Below are 16,967 nucleotides of genomic sequence, written 5' to 3'. Positions count from 1 at the left end.
ACTCAAATTGGAGTCGACTCCGCGACTGGTGATGGATTTTCGGACTGGGTCCGGGGTGGAACCCCAGATGCAATGATGGGCGAGCATGGCAAGGCACCCGACGAGGCATACCTGTTCACTTCCATTGCTATCAAACCAAGTCGAAGTGGCTCGCCTCGTGTGCAGTGGGATCATCAGTTGAAGACATGTATGTCGTATGTACGCCGCAGGGGTGATGCGGGCGTGACAGCAACGACCATGCCCATCAGTCCGAGGGCCACTAGCCGCAGTTGCGGATACCTCGACTCTACCGTGGCTCACCGGGCTGCCTCTGCCCTCTTGGCCGGCAAGGGCCCGATATGGTCCACGCAAGGTATCCCCGGATGGCAAACGCCGTTCTGGAACCCCCGAACTTGAATGGAGGGGGAACGGGCTGCATGAGATTCTGGCAGGGCCATCCTGGGCTCGTCTGACGTTCGAACACTGCGGAAAAGAAAGAAATCTCAGCATGGCGCTCACAACGCCATTAAAACGGTCGACTATCATCCAGACAGGAGGTCAAGGCTTGCCGGGTCCTGGGCCGGAGCCGGAATGGAGGCCCAGGTCTGGGACTCCCAACGCCTTTCCTGGTGGCCGACGTCGACGAGGGGGAGGGGCATGACCTGTGCTCCATGCGATATGTGCGCCGGGGATCCACCACCCAACGGCACTCCAACGGGGGGCACTGGGGAAGAGGGTGAGAGGGGGGAGAATCGGCGTCGTTGACGACCATTCTCGAATTCGACTAGTCGACTAGTGTTGCAGTAGGACCTGAAGTGACAGTCATGGTGCCCATAGTCGATTGGAGTGGCCCAGAGTAAGGCATCGAGGCTAAAGCACCCGACCAGAATGAATGTGAGGTGTCGCCCATAGGTTGAGATCTCATCTGGATGACGGGGCTCGACCTTGCATGGGAGGACGGTGTTGAGCAACCAATGCTTCAAATGTGAGGCTTGACTCCATCCGTCTACGCCACTAAGACGTCTGAGTGAATCGGAAGAAGAACCGCAGGCACTGACCAGAAGCTGCCGTCGTCAACTCCGGGATCCCGCCCGGACTTTCACTGGAACCCGTGGTCATGGTAAATGCAGCGTGTGTCGAGACGATGTGAGGTGAGGTGAGACTAAGAGTTAGGGACAGAGCGGTGACGGGTGAAACGAAAACGGTCTGTGCAACGGGAATTGTGTCCACCAAAACCTTCTTTTCGAACTGCCCGTTCCAGACCCGGTGTTTCCTTTGCTATCCGGCATGAGTAAGGTATCTCACGTTGGGAGGTGTGGGCATGGTGAGGTTGCGCGAAACTCGAAGGGTTGGACACTGGCTCCGAAGCAACAGCACAAACGACGGGGCCCTGCTTCCTCCTATTCATTCCTGTTCCTCCCCCTTCCTCCTTCCGCCGCCGGGCTGCTGTACAGATACGTGAATTTCCGGGACACATGCTCAGGTAAGGTAGGTAGGTAGGTAGTAGGTATTCTTTTTTGAGAAGGAGGGGTGGAACAGACAGCCACACGTACACATGCTCGGCCTTACCTTACCTTACCTTACCTGCCCTTGCCTTCCTTGCCTTGCCAATCACTGCTGCACCGCAACATGCCATGGCATGAACCGGGACGTGAGCGCAGATGCAGTCAAACAGGGCTGCCTGATGATGGGGCACCACATTACTGGATGACGCCTCGGCAGGAAAAGAGAAGGGCGAGCAGGGCGCCTTTCGTCGACCCCCAACCAACTTCACACCACCCATCCATCGCCCTTATTTCAAGGAGACAAGTCGTTCTGACGTTGCATTTTGGTGTTTTCCATTCCAGCCCCCATGTCACTCCCACTCACCATCGACGCCATCCATCGCCCATCGCCCATCGCCAGTCCCGCAGATACACTCGCATGCCCTTCTGCATCTCCCAACTCTCACGCTTTCTCGTCGCTCACCTGCCATAGGCCGCTCACTGGCCATCCTCACCCATCTACCTTGGTTGATTCTTGCCAAAGCGAGTCCCCTCCCCTCCCCCCCGAAGACAAGTTCAAGTCCCAGATGCAAAATGCAGAATGCAAGCAGAATGCAGCCCATGTCACGCCATCCGGAGTTTGAGGGGGGGGGGCCAGGCAGCGTGCACTGCACTGCACTGCAGTCTTGGGTCCTGCAAGGATCGACCGTCGTGCAAGGTCAATCGAAGCCAGCCCGACGCTTGGTTTTCTTCGCTTGCCAAACAATGTCCCACGTCCCATTTCGACCTCTCCATATTGGTCTCGTGTCGACCATCAATCCCGCTTCGTAAGTTTTCGTCGCCGTATAACTCCAGCACGCCGCCATATGCGGTGCCCATCATACCTCGGGGAGAATGCCAAAACCGGAACCCCACGAGACCGAGAAGCAAAGTAGAAAAAGAAAAAGAAAAGAGAGCAAGCAGCCCAAACCAAGCGAGTCCCGACAGCTGCACGACATTACAGCCCACGCAGCCGCCCGGCCAGACAGACCACTGTCAGCCCAGTTCCTCAGCCCCAACTCAACCCCAGCCCAGGCATGAGTTCGCTAGACTGTTGCTGCAGTGTGACCAACTACGGCGAGGACGCAGCAAACTTGAATATTATCCGATGTGTGATGTATACAGAGATCCTTCTTTGCGCTCGCCGACCCCTACAAGCCAATCTAAAGCAAAGATGTCGTCTCTTTGGTTTTTTTTTTTTTCCTTCTTTCCCCCCAGAACCAAGACCAAGGTCAAACTCAAAGTCGTACCGAGGGTCGATCTCTTGTGCTCCTCCAGCACGCTAGCAACTATGCCTGACCACTCAGGTGGCCCCGGATCCCACAAAGTCACATGAAGCCTTGTACTCGCATCTCAATCGTCGCGCAAGACGATGCATGTCAGATCAGCAAGTGAGGGGTCGAGGCGAGACGAGGGGTGAGAAGGGAGAAATTTCTGATATTTCGTTGTCCTGTAATAGCAGCTACCATTATATATGTTTATATACCCTCGGATCGGACATCTCAGCCCGCCATCCGTCCTTGTTCCATAGATCCCTCCCTATATCCGCGTCCAAAAAAAGAAGCACAAACTAGATACCTGTTGTTGTGATGGTATGTTTCCTCATCCCCGGCCGTCCCCGCCTGCCAGGCCATGCCCCCGCCGTCCCCGCCCCTGTTCAATCCCATTGGACTCGATATAAACGCCGATTAATCATGCACTGTAGAACGCCGTGCCAACCGTTTGCAAAAGGCAGAGGGCGTGCCTTTTCCAGCCTCTCCCTCTCGTGTACCATCTGCCGTCGGTGTGCTAGCATCGGGAAGCTAATGAAATCTCTCAGCCCGTCTATTCCTCCCACCCATTCTAGCCAAAGATTTTGAGAAATCCCCAAATGCCAGCCCCGCTGAGCACCGGAATTGTCAGGTTGTCGTCCCAGCCAAAAATGTCTACCACCTCACTGGCGGCCGCCACAAAGCCAGACCACAGACCCATGACTCCAAGCGCTAGCGGTCCGGTGATGGTGGCCTGAGCATCCGAGAGCCCCACGGCGCTTGCGATAGTGCGGGGCAGTCTGAGGGCCCCGGTGAACAAGAAAGGATAATTCTCGTCGCCGGGAAATGGTCCAGTTCTCGGTGCAAGCCATCCCCAGAAGAAATATGACGACGCGATGCCCACGATGAAGGCGGCCGTAGATCCTGCGAGCGACTTGCCGCGGCGGATGCGCGGCGTGTAGGCGCCGTAAAGACGCCCGAAAGTGCTGGCGGCTGTGTCGCACCAGCTGAGCAGAAGGATGCCCATGACACCGACGTCCTTGGGGTAGAATCGCAGGACAAACCAGGCACCGAGCAGGTAGAAGATGACGCCGTTCCATCCAGCGTATTCGCTCTCGCGCATCAGTGCGCCGAGCACAGAGACGTAGAATCGATTGAATGAGGCATAGTTGTGACGGAGATAGTCGGCGGTCGTGATGGGCATCAGCGCGGCCATGAGCCACGGTGCAACGGAGCTGGTCTGGATACCCGACACGTACAGCCATAACGTGAAGAAGCCGATCGAGACGTGCAAAACCTTCCTTGGCACCTCATGCTTGTGTACGAAAGTCCGCCATTTCCTGTGAATTGGTATCAGGCCCAGCGGACTGGGGCTTCGGCTGAAGTCTCGCCAGCTCCAGCCTGCGGGCGCGGCTGATGGAGGGGCCAGATGGCCGTTGGCGGTCGTTACTTTGCCACTTGCTTCGCCCTTGACGGCGACGTCGTTTGTGATCGGTTCGCTCGGGATGATGGGCGACTTTCCTCTTTTGCTCTGTGACTTGACCGTCGTCATGGGCGTGATTCGGCGGGACTCGATGGGCGACCGGCTTCTCGTGCGCGATCTGCGCATCGTCGACGGCTCGTAGTCATCCTCGTCTGCCCGCTCCTCCACAGGCTGGGGGGTGGCACGCCGCTTCTTCGCAGCGGATCTCGTCTCCGGGGCGAAGTAAGTATCTTGTGACGCTGCATCGATTTCTGAGGGTGTCGGGCTGGGCGAGATGACGCGCGGGGTAGAGGGGACGGCGCGGACGGACGACATGTTGTATGGAAAGGGCGGGAGAGCAGGACAAGAGACTGCTCCCGTGAAGATGCGGTGGAAGGGGAAGAAACTTCGGAGCGGCCAAAATGAGGAGTGGAGGTGCCTGTCCCTTCTAGATAGGCGAGAGTCGTGGGGGGACAGGGCGGCGGAGGCGGAGGCGGCGCGGGCGTGGAAGAGATCGAAGGGTGAGCAACGACTGTAGCTATGCTGGGCCTGGGACTCGAGTTCGGAGGCGGCTTGGGTTATTGGATCCAGGATGATGTTTGAGGATGCAGCAGAGAACGACTCCGCCGCATATTGAGCCAGGCTGGGACGGGGGAGGAGAGGACCACGGAGACATGCGGTCGGTCAGCAGACAGCGTGACATGTGTTTGGGACGAAGGGTTTGGGCCGGATCGTCGGTGTCTTGTTGTGCTGCGAGTCCAGTGCCAATACTTGGTGAGGATTTTTCGCGGCCAAGGTACCGAGTACTTTCGGCGACATAGACAAGCTGTGCGTGGGGGGCCGGTCGCACTGTCTCTTAGCTAAGCCCACTTGGTTTGTTTGTCGATGAGAGATCTATGCCTAATGTCATCTTAGGTGCTACAGCCATTTAGTGAAGTCTTTTTTTCATTTTGATTCATTTATCACAATGTGCCCGCGAATTGGTATTAACCCAAGGTCTGTTTTGTGCGTGTCAGACTTGTCAGGCACTTTACAGCGCAAGGATATCCCCACGCGACAAAGTGACGGATACGACGATTCACAGTCTGGATAACCCGCAGCACCGTGTGCCGCGGCCCGAATGACTACGACCCCGAATCCCACCCTTAAGCCGTCCGGTGCACGCGACTAGGGAGGGACGGCCTGTCGGGCGTAGTCAAGTCCAGTTGGCAGGGGTTTTTGGTGCGACTCAAGTTGCGGTGATTTCTGAATGGGCTGGGCTCCCGCTGCAAGCATGTGAGAAACCATCTCCGGGCATCCCGTCGGTTCCATGTCCTTCTCAGGTGAGGGTCTCCTGCGGATTTGGACGGCGCACTTCTATCCGTCTTTCCGTTTCATGTATGCTGTACGTGAAAGACATTGTCTACCCTGATTTCCAGACCGCTTAGTGCGGTGTGCTTGCAAATTGCCTAGAAGGTTTGGGGGGATAGGCTCATGGCACATTGGTGCTTGTGCAACTTCGAAACCCATGGCTCGGAGTGGCTGAGGACGGCGGGTGGGTTGCGGAATGATATCACTGTCTTTGTCCCCTAGGCGGTCGGACAAAGACATGGCCCCAAGGATGGCCACGTCTAAGAAGCCTTGGGCCCACGTGAGGATAAGATAAAGATAACGATAAGATGTCCCTTATCGATAAGCCAAAAAAAGTTCTCGACGATCAGCCCCTCCAGCTCGGGCTACGTCGAAGTCTTCTACGGCGCGAACTTTCCGATCAGACCTTGCTCGCGAATCATACCCTGTACCAATTGATTGGACTGTCGCAATGGCGCCCGACGAGAAGAAGAAGGATCCCAGGTCCTGGAGAGGCCTCACGCCTCCTCTGGCCGAGTACGAAGTCCCGAACCACTCCCCAGCTTTCGCGCCATGCTAACACCTGCGCAGATGGATTATCGACTTCGTTTCTAGCCAAGGCTTCCAAAGGATGACACCTGTCCAAGCGGCATGCCTCCCGCAATTCCTTGGAAACAAGGACGTTGTAGTAGAGGTAGGACATGACTGATCAGGAGAATGGCATCCAGAGCTGACAATTTCCTAGGCCGTCACCGGCAGCGGCAAGACGCTTGCTTTCCTCCTCCCCTTGGTCCAAAAGCTCATGCGCCTCGACGAACCCACGAAGCGCGGTCACGTATTCTCCATTATTGTCTCACCGACACGTGAGCTCGCCATCCAGATCCACACAGTCCTTCAGTCTCTCGTTGGCTTCCACCCCCCCTCCGCAGAGATCCTGCCCTACCTGAAAGGAGACGACAAGCGCCCCGACACGGCGGTGCCGGTCATTGTACCCCAGTTGCTCGTTGGTGGAGTGACGACGACACAACAAGATCTCAGCTTCTTCGTAAGGCACGCCCCCAACGTCTTGGTCTCGACACCAGGCAGACTCGTCGAGCTGCTCGCATCTCCCCACGTTCACTGCACGCAATCGACCTTTGAACTCTTGGTTCTCGACGAGGCGGATCGCTTGTTGGATATGGGTTTCAAGCAGGACATTCAAAGGGTTCTGTCATACCTGCCCAAGCAACGGAGAACAGGCCTGTTCAGTGCCTCAGTTTCGGAAGCAGTGTCTCAGATCATCACTGTCGGTCTGAGAAACCCCGTCAAGATTGCGGTTAGGGTGAAAAGCCTGAGAGACGGAGGAATCATCGAAGACCGGAAAACACCCATCAGTCTGCAAATGTCCTACCTCGTTACGCCAGCAAGCCAGAAGCTTCCGGCGTTATGCAAAGTCCTAGAGAACCTGAGCCCGCGGCCGCAACGGAGTATCGTCTTCCTTTCCTCCTGCGCCGCGGTAGACTACTTCCAGCACGTTCTTCCCACCATTCTCCCGGCAGGCTTTACACTTGTGCCGCTGCACGGAAAGCTCCCTCCCAAGGCGAGAGAAAAGAGCTTTGCAAAGTTCGTCAACTCAGTATCACCATCCGTCCTGCTGTGCACGGATATTGCGGCGAGAGGTCTCGATATTCCGCAAGTAGACTTCGTCTGCCAGGTCGACCCTCCTTCAGACCCCAAGGTGTTCATTCACAGAAGCGGACGCGCTGGAAGAGCCGGCAGGAAGGGATTGTCGGTCGTATTACTGCAACCCGGTCACGAGGAAGACTACGTCCCCTTCTTGGAGGTCCGCAAGACGCCCATCTTTCCCCTTACAAAACCTGAAGTCGCCATCACCGAAGAGGAGGCCAACGAAGCGTCGGAAAAGTTCCGCGACGTTCTCCGCAGTGACCGCGCGTACCACGACAAGGCCCAAAGGGCTTTTGTGAGCTGGGTGCGTAGCTACAACGCTCATCAGACAACCTCAATCTTCCGCGTCAAGGACCTCGACTGGGCCGACCTCGGCAAGGCCTGGGGCCTGCTGCGACTGCCGCGCATGCCTGAGACCAAGAACTGGGAGGGAGATAAGTGGCTTGGCAACGAAGACTTCGACTGGGACAACTTTGTCTACAAGGACAAGACCCGGGAGGCGGCGCGGCTGGCGGCGGCAGAGGCGGAGCGGAATGGTGAGAAGGCGGCGGCCGCGAACGAGGTCAAGCGCAAGCGCAAGACCAACGAGGCATGGAGCAAGCAGACCGATGCGGAAGACTTGCGGTCAGAGCGCCGCGACAAGAGGAGACGCAAGAAGGAGGCCGAGAGAATGTCGACCATGACCGAGGAGGAGAAGGTCAAGGCGATGGAGCTGCAGGAGCTGATTGCCGAGATTAGGAGAAAGAACCAGGCCAAGGAGGCTGCTGGGAAGGAGGCGGATGGGAAGGACGACGAGTTTGAGGGGTTTGATTGAGCGCTTGTAATATATCGTTGCGAGGTGTCCATCCCGGTGCGGGTTGCGGCAAGGGTGGAGGATGTGGAGGCGATACCCCGAATCTTTGATCTAAGACGATCCAATCTCACGAGACCCTCCGTCCGCCCCATTGCTGCTGTCCTCGTCGCCGACCTTGGCTCTAAGAATGTTTCCACAGCGGAGCTCAAGTTAAACACAATCGTGACGCGAAAAATTGCTCAAGCTCCACCGCACAGCTTCTATAAACTAATACAAACGAACGAATCTCAACAAGCAATACAAGCACGGTAGCTCAGGGGTAGAGCGCTGGGCTCATAACCCAGAGGTCCCTGGATCGAAACCAGGTCGTGCTAACTTTCTTTTTCTTACTTTTTTCATCTTTGCTTTCCTTCGAACTGTTAGTTGTCCACATGTAGCCCAAGAACCCAGTGCGAGACTTGGTGTGCAAGCCACTTGTGTCCAGGTGCCTATACATTTATTTTGCGGGGTTTGATAATCATTTAGTGTAAACTGATCATCAACTACTATCGCATATCTCTACCAAGGTTCATGCTCCAGAGATGCCCCCCCCCCCAAAGACTATTTTACGGTCTCTTATCCCACGAGACCTTTCTTTAAGAGACTCTTGGCGAAGATCAACTCGGCTTGGTATCAAGAGGTCACATGTTCTAAGCCAGTGTTCAGGAAAGAGTTCCTCGCCAACTGCGCCTTCAATATCTAAGGCGAGCTCGGCGAAACTTGAAAGTTTATCCCTTGGGCGTCAGGTTCGTCTACAGAGTCCTTCCATAACTTTTACAGGAACTTGAAAACTGCTCTCGAGTTGCTTTATCAGTTTTCTCCCTCTTCTCCCCTCTTTTTGTCCTGTATGACTGGCGGATTCCATGATGGCCCTCCATCTGCATGATATAGAATATGGAGTGTGTTAACAGCTCAAGTACGGCTTAAAAAAAGGACTCTTGAATTCAGATTTGTAAAGCTTTATTTTGACTTCACCATTCCATTAAAGATTTTATTTCGTAGACGCCTGATTGCACCCCATGGTAGCTCTCACTCATCTCAGTTATACCCTGGAACAGAATAGTAATTCCGCACAACAGCGCTCAATGGTTTCCCAATGATTTCACACTCACTGAGAGGGTTTAACAGGTTACAAAAACAAGCTAACAAGATGGTTCCAAATCCAGTAAAGAAATCCTCCAATACTACACTGTGTTGTCCCAAAAACTAAGCTGGTCTCTTGTCATTCTCTCAAAAGACTCCAGATCAACTGGCCAATCCTGGGAGTCGGAAGCATTGTGGTACATATCTGGGATGATCTCGGACTGGGGGCGCGGTTGCTCAGCTGGTACTTCCTCCTCCCTGACATCGGTTGACATGTCTTCCAGCAACTCTTCTTCATCTTCAGTGTCGAAGCTCATTTCATCATATAAATCTTCTTCGGACCAAGCTTTCCAATCCGATAGCTCCTTGAACCAATCCCATGGTCTGCGATCCGCTGCCGTCCATTCCCGGTGTCTCTTCAACATATTTGCCGCAACCAAGTGTCCTTCTCTTTCGGCAAATCTGATCGCTCGAAAATACTGCATTTGGCCTTTCCCTACCGTTTGCGCCCCTTTATCCAAAAGAAATTGGATCATGTCTATTCTCCCGTGCTCTGCCGCGCCCTCCAAGGCTGTTCTTCCACCTTGTTTGGCACGAGGTGCATTGAGCTCCGCTCCTAAATCAACCAACTTCTGCGCGATACCAATACGCCCTTTGATGGCTGCAAGCTGTAATGCGGTAGCACCGTATTTTCTTGCTGCAGGTGCGTTAACATCAGCACCTGCTTTAAGAAGCAAGTCAATTATGGCTAGGTTTCCGTCCTCGGTAGCTTTCTGAAGTGGATTGCGTCCACTAAACCAAGTATTAGGCTCATCGACGTCCTCGCGGGCCTCTAAGAGGGCTTGTACAATGCTCGTATGTCCCTGTTTTACTGAACAGTACAGAGGTCCCTCAAAGGAGTCCTGGTCGATATCCAGTCTTGGTAATATCAAAAGTCTCTTGAGAATCTCCAAATCGCAATGGCTGGCTGCCAAGGCTACTGTGAATCTGTCAGGATGGTATCCTCTTTCCAGAAGCCTAGTTAGACACGTTTTCGACCTGTAAGCTAGCGCAAGGGGCGAAACCTCCACGACTTTCAGATCTGTGTCATGCCAGAATGGCACCCCGTAACGTTCTGGTCCAATGAAGATCTCATCAGGCCATGCAATCTCGTCAAGAGCTTCTTTTTTAGTTGCGTAAAGCCATTTTATAGGGGCGATAGCCATAGTCGGTGTTCGTAATTTGTCGATAAGCATGTCCAGAATCTCCATTTTACCATACCAAGCTGCAATTCCTACAGCCAAACCTTCTAGAGGTAGAGGGGTTGCTGGTGGCTTACGATGGCTCAGAACTCGCTCCAGTATGGTGGTTTTCCCTTCTGAAATGGCGAAGAAGACACCAGCACAAAGTGCGCCAGGATCGTAGACGTACGGGGCGTATGCAAGAACTCGTTCCACCATTTCATCTGACTTTGTGAGCAATGCTGCCTCGAGCATGGACATCGGGCCATGTACTTGGAGGATATCCTGTGAGTCACGTCGAAGGATATCTTCAACAAGCTCCCAACGCTCGAGAAAGATTGCCTTCTGAGCCTCACCACCGGATAGGTCTGCGCCAGCGTTAAGAAGTTCAGCAGCTACATCCACACACGCTGCCCTTCGATGTGGCAGTTCATCTTCTTCACATCGCCTTACTTCTAAAGCGGCTTGAAGAGGTGTCTGGCCATCTGGTCCACGCAAATTTGGACTGACGTTCTCTGCTAGTGCAGAACGAACCAGTTGAAGGTCTGGAGGGTAGCTGGCCCCATAATAGATGGCCCAATTCGGTAATCTGGCCCCATGGCTGGCTAAGTATCGATATATCCTTTCGTCATGGATTCCAAGAATAGCCGCACCTATCGAGTTGATGAAACATTTTTCTGGCCATTGATTGTTAAATTTTGTTGTCGTTGTTGAACCGTTTATCATCCAGAACCACTTCTCATTGGAAGTTCCAAATTTGATGGTAAAGCCAATGTTCAAGTCGGCTCCGTGCTGGTGCAGAAGTTCGACGACAGTATCGTAGCCTCTTATGGCAGCGAGATGGAGAGGAGAGGGCGAATTCCTAGATGTCTCGGTGTCATCAACGAGCACACCATAGCTAAGAAGCAGTTTGCAGGTATCAACGTGTCCGTAATACGCGGCGAGGCGTAGAGCGGACAGTCCTCTGCAATCAGCAGTGACAACATCCGGATTGATCCTATACAGCAGAGCCAGAATCTCATTATAGCCCTTAGAAGCAGCAGTCAATGCAACATCCTTTCCCACAAGACTAGCTGGAGAAATCGATGGGTAAAATGACTGTGCTTGCCTGAGCAAGTGATGTACGCAGGCCATTGCTCGTTCTTCGGTTGAAAGATTGGCGGCAGATCCAAGTACACTCTCAGTAAATCGATACCAATCTTTAAAATGCATTGCGATCGACCGATGTAAAATACTTGCTCCACGTTGGATGAACAAATCAATTAAATCAAAGTTTCCAATGCTAACAGCCATCATTAGCACAGAGGGCCCAGTGCATCCATAACCCTCATGAAGTGAGGCACCCGCATCTAAAAGAAGCTCAATAACCTCGCGGGGAATTTTACTTTCGGGGTCTTCGAATCTCAAACGGGTGATTATGCTCATTAGGGGAGTGTCATCACCATAGGACAAATCCGGATCGGCTCCTGCATCGATAAGGTCCTTGCAAAGACTTATGTTATCTTCCTCTATAGCCAATTCCAATGGTGTTTTTGGTCCGAAGAGTACACCTTTGACGGGAATATTCGGGCTCTGTCCAGAGGATAAGATCCAGTTAACGATTGACTCCCAAGAATCGTAGCCTTCAGTCATAACTTGGATAGACCACTGAAACAACTTTTCAACGATTGCCGCAATTGTGAAATCTGTAGTCTGTCCAAGACGAAGTGGCGTACTTGTTATGCCGGTACATTTGAGAAAATCGACAATCATGTTCCAGCTGGACTCGTTTATGTCATCGTCTAGAAGTCGCGCCATATTGTTTGATAGTTGATAAAGAATCAGCTTGACGAACTCCGATGAAGCCTGGGTGGGTGATCCTTTCAGAATGAGTTGTGCGCGGTTGACGTTTTCATTGTCAAGTAACTCGGGCATCATTGCTCCGAATTCGGCAGCAATTTGAGAGACACTTGCTGGGAAGGCGATGTCGGTTGAGTCGAACAGCCCCGAGTAGACAACCTGTAGAGATTCTTCTCGTCGGTGACTGCTATAAGTACTGCCCATCGACGCTACGAAAGGAGGGAATACTGGAGATTGCTTAGCCCTGAATATAACTCTAATGTAGTCTAGAATTCTTACCTTCCGTAATCCTGGCCAGGAATCGCAGCCAAGGAAGATCTTTGGACCAAGGAAACCGCATAGGTAACGGTACAGGGGTGCATATGGAAATATTCAGCCCCTCCGGGGTTCTTGGACTTATAGCTACTGAGGACAATTGGTCAGTGTATTGGCCAGTTGATTTAATATCAGCAAATACCTTGAGTGAATCTTGCCAGAGCAGTTCGCTGATGCCGGCGTCGTTCCTTCTGAACTGTGGCAGTCTCAAAAACTTTGCCGTCGATGATGACCTCGTTGGCTTTGCCTTGTATCTCCCTTCTCATAAGTCGATCATCGCAGTACTGCCATACAGCCTCGCTCTTGTTCTTTGGAAGTCTTTTGCGGAAGCCCCAGACTTTTAGCTTGTACTCAAGCTTGGACTTTCTGGGGAATGTTAAAAACTGACACAGGGGGGTGCCAGTACGTTTACTCACGTCACAGTGAAACCGTCTTCGCCGAGTTTCTGCCTTATCTCACTGAGAGATTTGTTCTCTTGGAGGAACATCTGCTGAAGCATAGCCTTGCGTTGAAGCCATTCTGCTTCTTGGGAATGTTTCTTAGTAGACGGCATGATTTTAGCAAGCAAGAACCTTCGGCGACCTTGCGTAAACTAATAGTCGGTATTGCCAGGCTCTTGCGAGTTGTGAAATCTGAAAGCAAAGGTTGGGGCAGATCAGCGTAGGGGCGAACCGACCGATATAAGTAGGGCGAGACACTTCAGGTCACCGCACTCCGGCTACATCACTTATTATTGGTCGAAGCCGGTATCTGAAGGAGTAATTGAGGCTGCGATCAGTCCCGGGCTACCATTGGCCAGGTCCGATATCTGAAAGTACAACCCTGTGGAATGCTAGGTAACATGGTCTAGGCTTTTGACTGTCGATCTATAAACAATGCTATTGGCTATAGCCCAAGTCGGAAGACAGACATGGCATCATGCAGGCTGCAGCCCAGGTGTATGCTTTCTAACTTTTGAATGACTGCGCCGCGCCTTCAAGCTAGGAATGATTGGACGGGCCCGATATCCGCAAAGTGAATCTGGTTCAGAAATAGACAGCAGCATCCCTAAAGCCCCACCCTTGGCCTGGGAAGGACATACCATAGCACCGCTATTGGCCCAATCCACAGTCTGAAGACGATGAAGTAAACGGCTGTACAGCTGTTTTGAGTTGCTTTTTCGGGCCCGTAGGCACGTGTGTCGCCAAACAACCTCGCGGGAACAAGGGGTCTCACTCGCTGGAGCCGAAGTCTGAAAGCCCGAATGATGGCATAGCCTCTAAGACGTAGCATAACTAGATATAAAATCGCATCGGAGTGAGATATTCCAACAGCGTTATGTTCAGAACGGCCACCTATTTGTCTTTGCCAATCTGCGCTGATTTCTTCAGGGCATTGATTTGACATTAGTATCCATCAAGAGCGACGACCAACGCTAGTTTGCACCTGCAACCTATTCCATGACAACTTCGAACATGGAGCTCTCTCTCGAAGCCATCATCGCCATTGCTGCTCTAGTTGTGGGACTTCCTCCGACGATTTTCATTCTTTGGAGATGCCGTTGTCGCAGACGATTCGGCCACCAAGAAGGTACATATTCCGGGCATCCAATCATTCCCACAGCAGTTGCAGCTTCATTTCCAGTGCTAACTGCCATCAGCAATTTTGCCTTCACAGGAATATGGCATGGCATCTTTCGAAACGCCTACCCGCGATAGACGCAATGATTCACCGCATAGAATCACAAAAGTTAGAGCGTGGACGCTTGTTGGACTCGAGGCAAATATGATCCGACAGTCAAATGAACCATTTCCCATGCAGCAAGGATGGATGATGGGAATACATAACTTCGGACATGCTGAAGATGGCAATGCCCAGTATATAAGACGGGAGACTGGAAGGTTGTTATAATTTCGTAGGGCTACATAGACATAAACGTTGGAAACTGAACAAGTTGCATTTTATAGGCATATAGGATGCTGTTGCGAAGGAATTGTGATTGTGGAAGGTCGATGGTGAATCCTTGCTTGAAATCAAGCTTCCGCGGGGAAATAGCGTGAAAGCAACAGCTACCATTGACGTTTTGGATTATGTAAGCAGACACCATGCAACGGCACCTTCCATCTGACCTGTGAAAAGTGGAGCAGTTTCTTCTCAGTGAGGTCAGCGTTTCGGTGCACCAGGTTTCCAGATCGCAGGTGCTCCAACCTTCACCAACCCGCAACAAACCGTCGTACCTCACGATGGCCGACAGAGAGCGTTCGAGATCGCGCTCGCCTCGGCGCGATCGCGAGAGAGACAGGGATCGGCCGAGAAAACAAGGAGGTTTCAAATGGAAGGACAAGAGCCGCAGAGACGACCGCGATGACCGCGACGACAGACGAGGCCTCGAGCGAGGCTACCGCAACCGCTCCCGCTCCCCTCGCCGCGACCCAGAGAGAGACCGCCGCAACCGGGATAGCGACCGTGACCGCGATCGCGACCGCAATCGCAACAACGACAGTTATCGATCTCGTGACTCGGGCCCTAGAGATAGCAACCCCGGGTCTTCGAGCTCGAGAGACGCACCGAAGCCCAGCAAGAAGGAAAAGCCTGCACCCGCGCCTGCTGCTGGTGGTGGCGAAGAGATGATTATAGTTCACGTCAACGACCGTCTGGGCACCAAAGCTGCTATCCCCTGCCTCGCCTCGGACCCTGTTAAGATGTTCAAGATTCTTGTGGCTGCGAGAGTGGGCCGTGAACCGCACGAAATCCTGCTGAAGCGTCAGGGCGAACGGCCTTTCAAGGACAACCTCACGCTGGAGGACTACGGAGTCAGCAACGGTGTGCAGTTGGACCTGGAGGTCGACACTGGTGATTAAGAGATCTGGAGGTATGGGCTGGGGCCAGGGCTATTGGGACGGGGTTCGGCTATCGCTATCGCGTTCACGGCTTGCGGATGATACACATGTCAGCATCGTTAGGAATCACAACCTTTTACGACTTGTTCATTTTGGCGTTATCGGGAGATCACGAAATCATGGGTTGAGTTCTGGATGTCAAGGATACCCGTTATAAAAGACGATGCAGAAACATGCAAAAATAAGGCTGTAAAATATCATTGAGCCGGCCACATCTATTCTCGCGTATCAGGGAATTGAGGCTCAGACATGTCTGCTTAGTGCATCGATGAGCCATCTGAGTTCAGGCTCAGATGAGCTAGAATGGTCACGTGAGCCCGCGATCTCGCGTCAAGACCCCGCTCGGGCTCGTCGCGCATCTGTGACGCGCCCTTGTCTTGACATTGGTCAAACCTTCACCATTGTCTTAAAAGCAGACGAGTTGCGTACTTGGCAATCTCTCTTCTGACAGATTTTTTTCCCTAGAAACTTATTTCTTCACTTTTCTGTCTCTTCACACATTTTGAGCTCGTCGCTAAACTACTTGCTTTATCTGCACAACACCCGCAACCACTCATAACCCCAGATCATTACCATGTCTAAAACGGCCATTGTGAAAGTGTCGATCGCTAAGCGAGATATTACTGCTTGCTCTATTCCCGAAGGCGACGGTATGAGGACTCAAATCGATCGCATCGCATCCTCAAATCGCACACAATTCGAGAAGCGTGTTTGGACCGCCCTTTGCCAAGTACCCAAGGGCCATGTCACGACATACGCAATCCTAGCAGCACATCTCAAGTCATCTCCACGAGCTGTCGGCAACGCTCTGCGGCGTAATCCTTTCGCACCACAGGTTCCGTGTCATAGGGTCGTCGCCACTGGCGGGACTTTGGGCGGTTTCAAGGGCAAATGGCCGAAGAATGGAGAGGGCATTACTCTGGACGAGAAGCGGATGCTCCTGAGGAAAGAAGGCGTCAAAATTGATTCAAGTGGCAGGGTTTTGGGTTCACCGTTTGTGGCTTTCGTTTAATCATATTAGAAATCGAACATCATTAGCGCCAAGTTTCTTAGGGGTGGTCGAAAGACATCCGTGACCATGAGCACCGTCGTCAAAGAGGCACCTCCATCATGTCCTACTCTTGATTTCTTGCCAAACTTTCTGGGGACGCTCCTCTTTGGGTGACTGACTGATTGGTATGAGGCACAAATTTATCACAAATATCCCCGGTGGGGGCGGGCGAAGCCGCAGGGCCGACAGACAATCGGGCGTTCTGTACTATTTCCCATCCAAGCAGACGACGGGGCGTGCAGGATATGGTTGTTTACCATATGATATGACCAAACATCGGTCGCCAGGAAAGAAAGCCTTTCCCAGGTCGTGAGAATAGCCTATGCACACCCACGGATAGGTCTCTTAGCATCGAGGCACGGCGCGTACGCAACAAACCATGCCGGAGCTCAGTACGCATCCCCATACATACGTACCAGGCCTCCTCGTTCAAGCGACCAGCGTGAGAATGGCGACGACGGATGTACTTCATGCACTGTCATATCGACATTCAAATACAGCTATTCTTGTGACCTGTATGACATTAACACATTTAACGAC

General features: G+C 52.7%; 4 protein-coding genes across 4 annotated transcripts; 3 read left to right on the top strand and 1 right to left on the bottom strand.

Moving 5' to 3' along the window:
- Window positions 1-3,344: 3,344 nt before the first annotated feature.
- EsH8_II_000680 (diacylglycerol kinase) lies at window positions 3,345-4,550 on the bottom strand (the record flags this gene model as incomplete). Its single annotated transcript, XM_083263978.1, has 1 exon — window positions 3,345-4,550. The coding sequence occupies one exon, from the start codon at window positions 4,548-4,550 to the stop codon at window positions 3,345-3,347; it is 1,206 nt and encodes a 401-aa protein (XP_083121300.1).
- Window positions 4,551-6,015: 1,465 nt separating this feature from the next.
- EsH8_II_000679 (ATP-dependent RNA helicase SPB4) lies at window positions 6,016-8,022 on the top strand (the record flags this gene model as incomplete). The annotated part of the gene is made up of 3 exons (XM_083263977.1): window positions 6,016-6,080; window positions 6,135-6,237; window positions 6,289-8,022. 3 exons carry the CDS (start codon window positions 6,016-6,018, stop codon window positions 8,020-8,022), a joined length of 1,902 nt encoding a protein of 633 aa, XP_083121299.1.
- A 6,697-nt stretch (window positions 8,023-14,719) lies between these two features.
- Window positions 14,720-15,337, top strand: EsH8_II_000678 (uncharacterized protein; the record flags this gene model as incomplete). The annotated part of the gene is made up of 1 exon (XM_083263976.1): window positions 14,720-15,337. The coding sequence occupies one exon, from the start codon at window positions 14,720-14,722 to the stop codon at window positions 15,335-15,337; it is 618 nt and encodes a 205-aa protein (XP_083121298.1).
- A 613-nt stretch (window positions 15,338-15,950) lies between these two features.
- On the top strand, window positions 15,951-16,388 carry EsH8_II_000677 (methylated-DNA--protein-cysteine methyltransferase; the record flags this gene model as incomplete). The annotated part of the gene is made up of 1 exon (XM_083263975.1): window positions 15,951-16,388. The coding sequence occupies one exon, from the start codon at window positions 15,951-15,953 to the stop codon at window positions 16,386-16,388; it is 438 nt and encodes a 145-aa protein (XP_083121297.1).
- Between the last annotated feature and the right edge of the window lie 579 nt (window positions 16,389-16,967).

Source organism: Colletotrichum jinshuiense, chromosome 2 (assembly GCF_051148585.1).
Source record: "Colletotrichum jinshuiense chromosome 2, complete sequence".
Classification (NCBI taxonomy): Eukaryota; Fungi; Ascomycota; class Sordariomycetes; order Glomerellales; family Glomerellaceae; genus Colletotrichum; species Colletotrichum jinshuiense.
The sequence above is the reverse complement of the archived record's forward strand: the minus strand, read 5'-3'. Positions and strand labels throughout refer to the sequence as shown.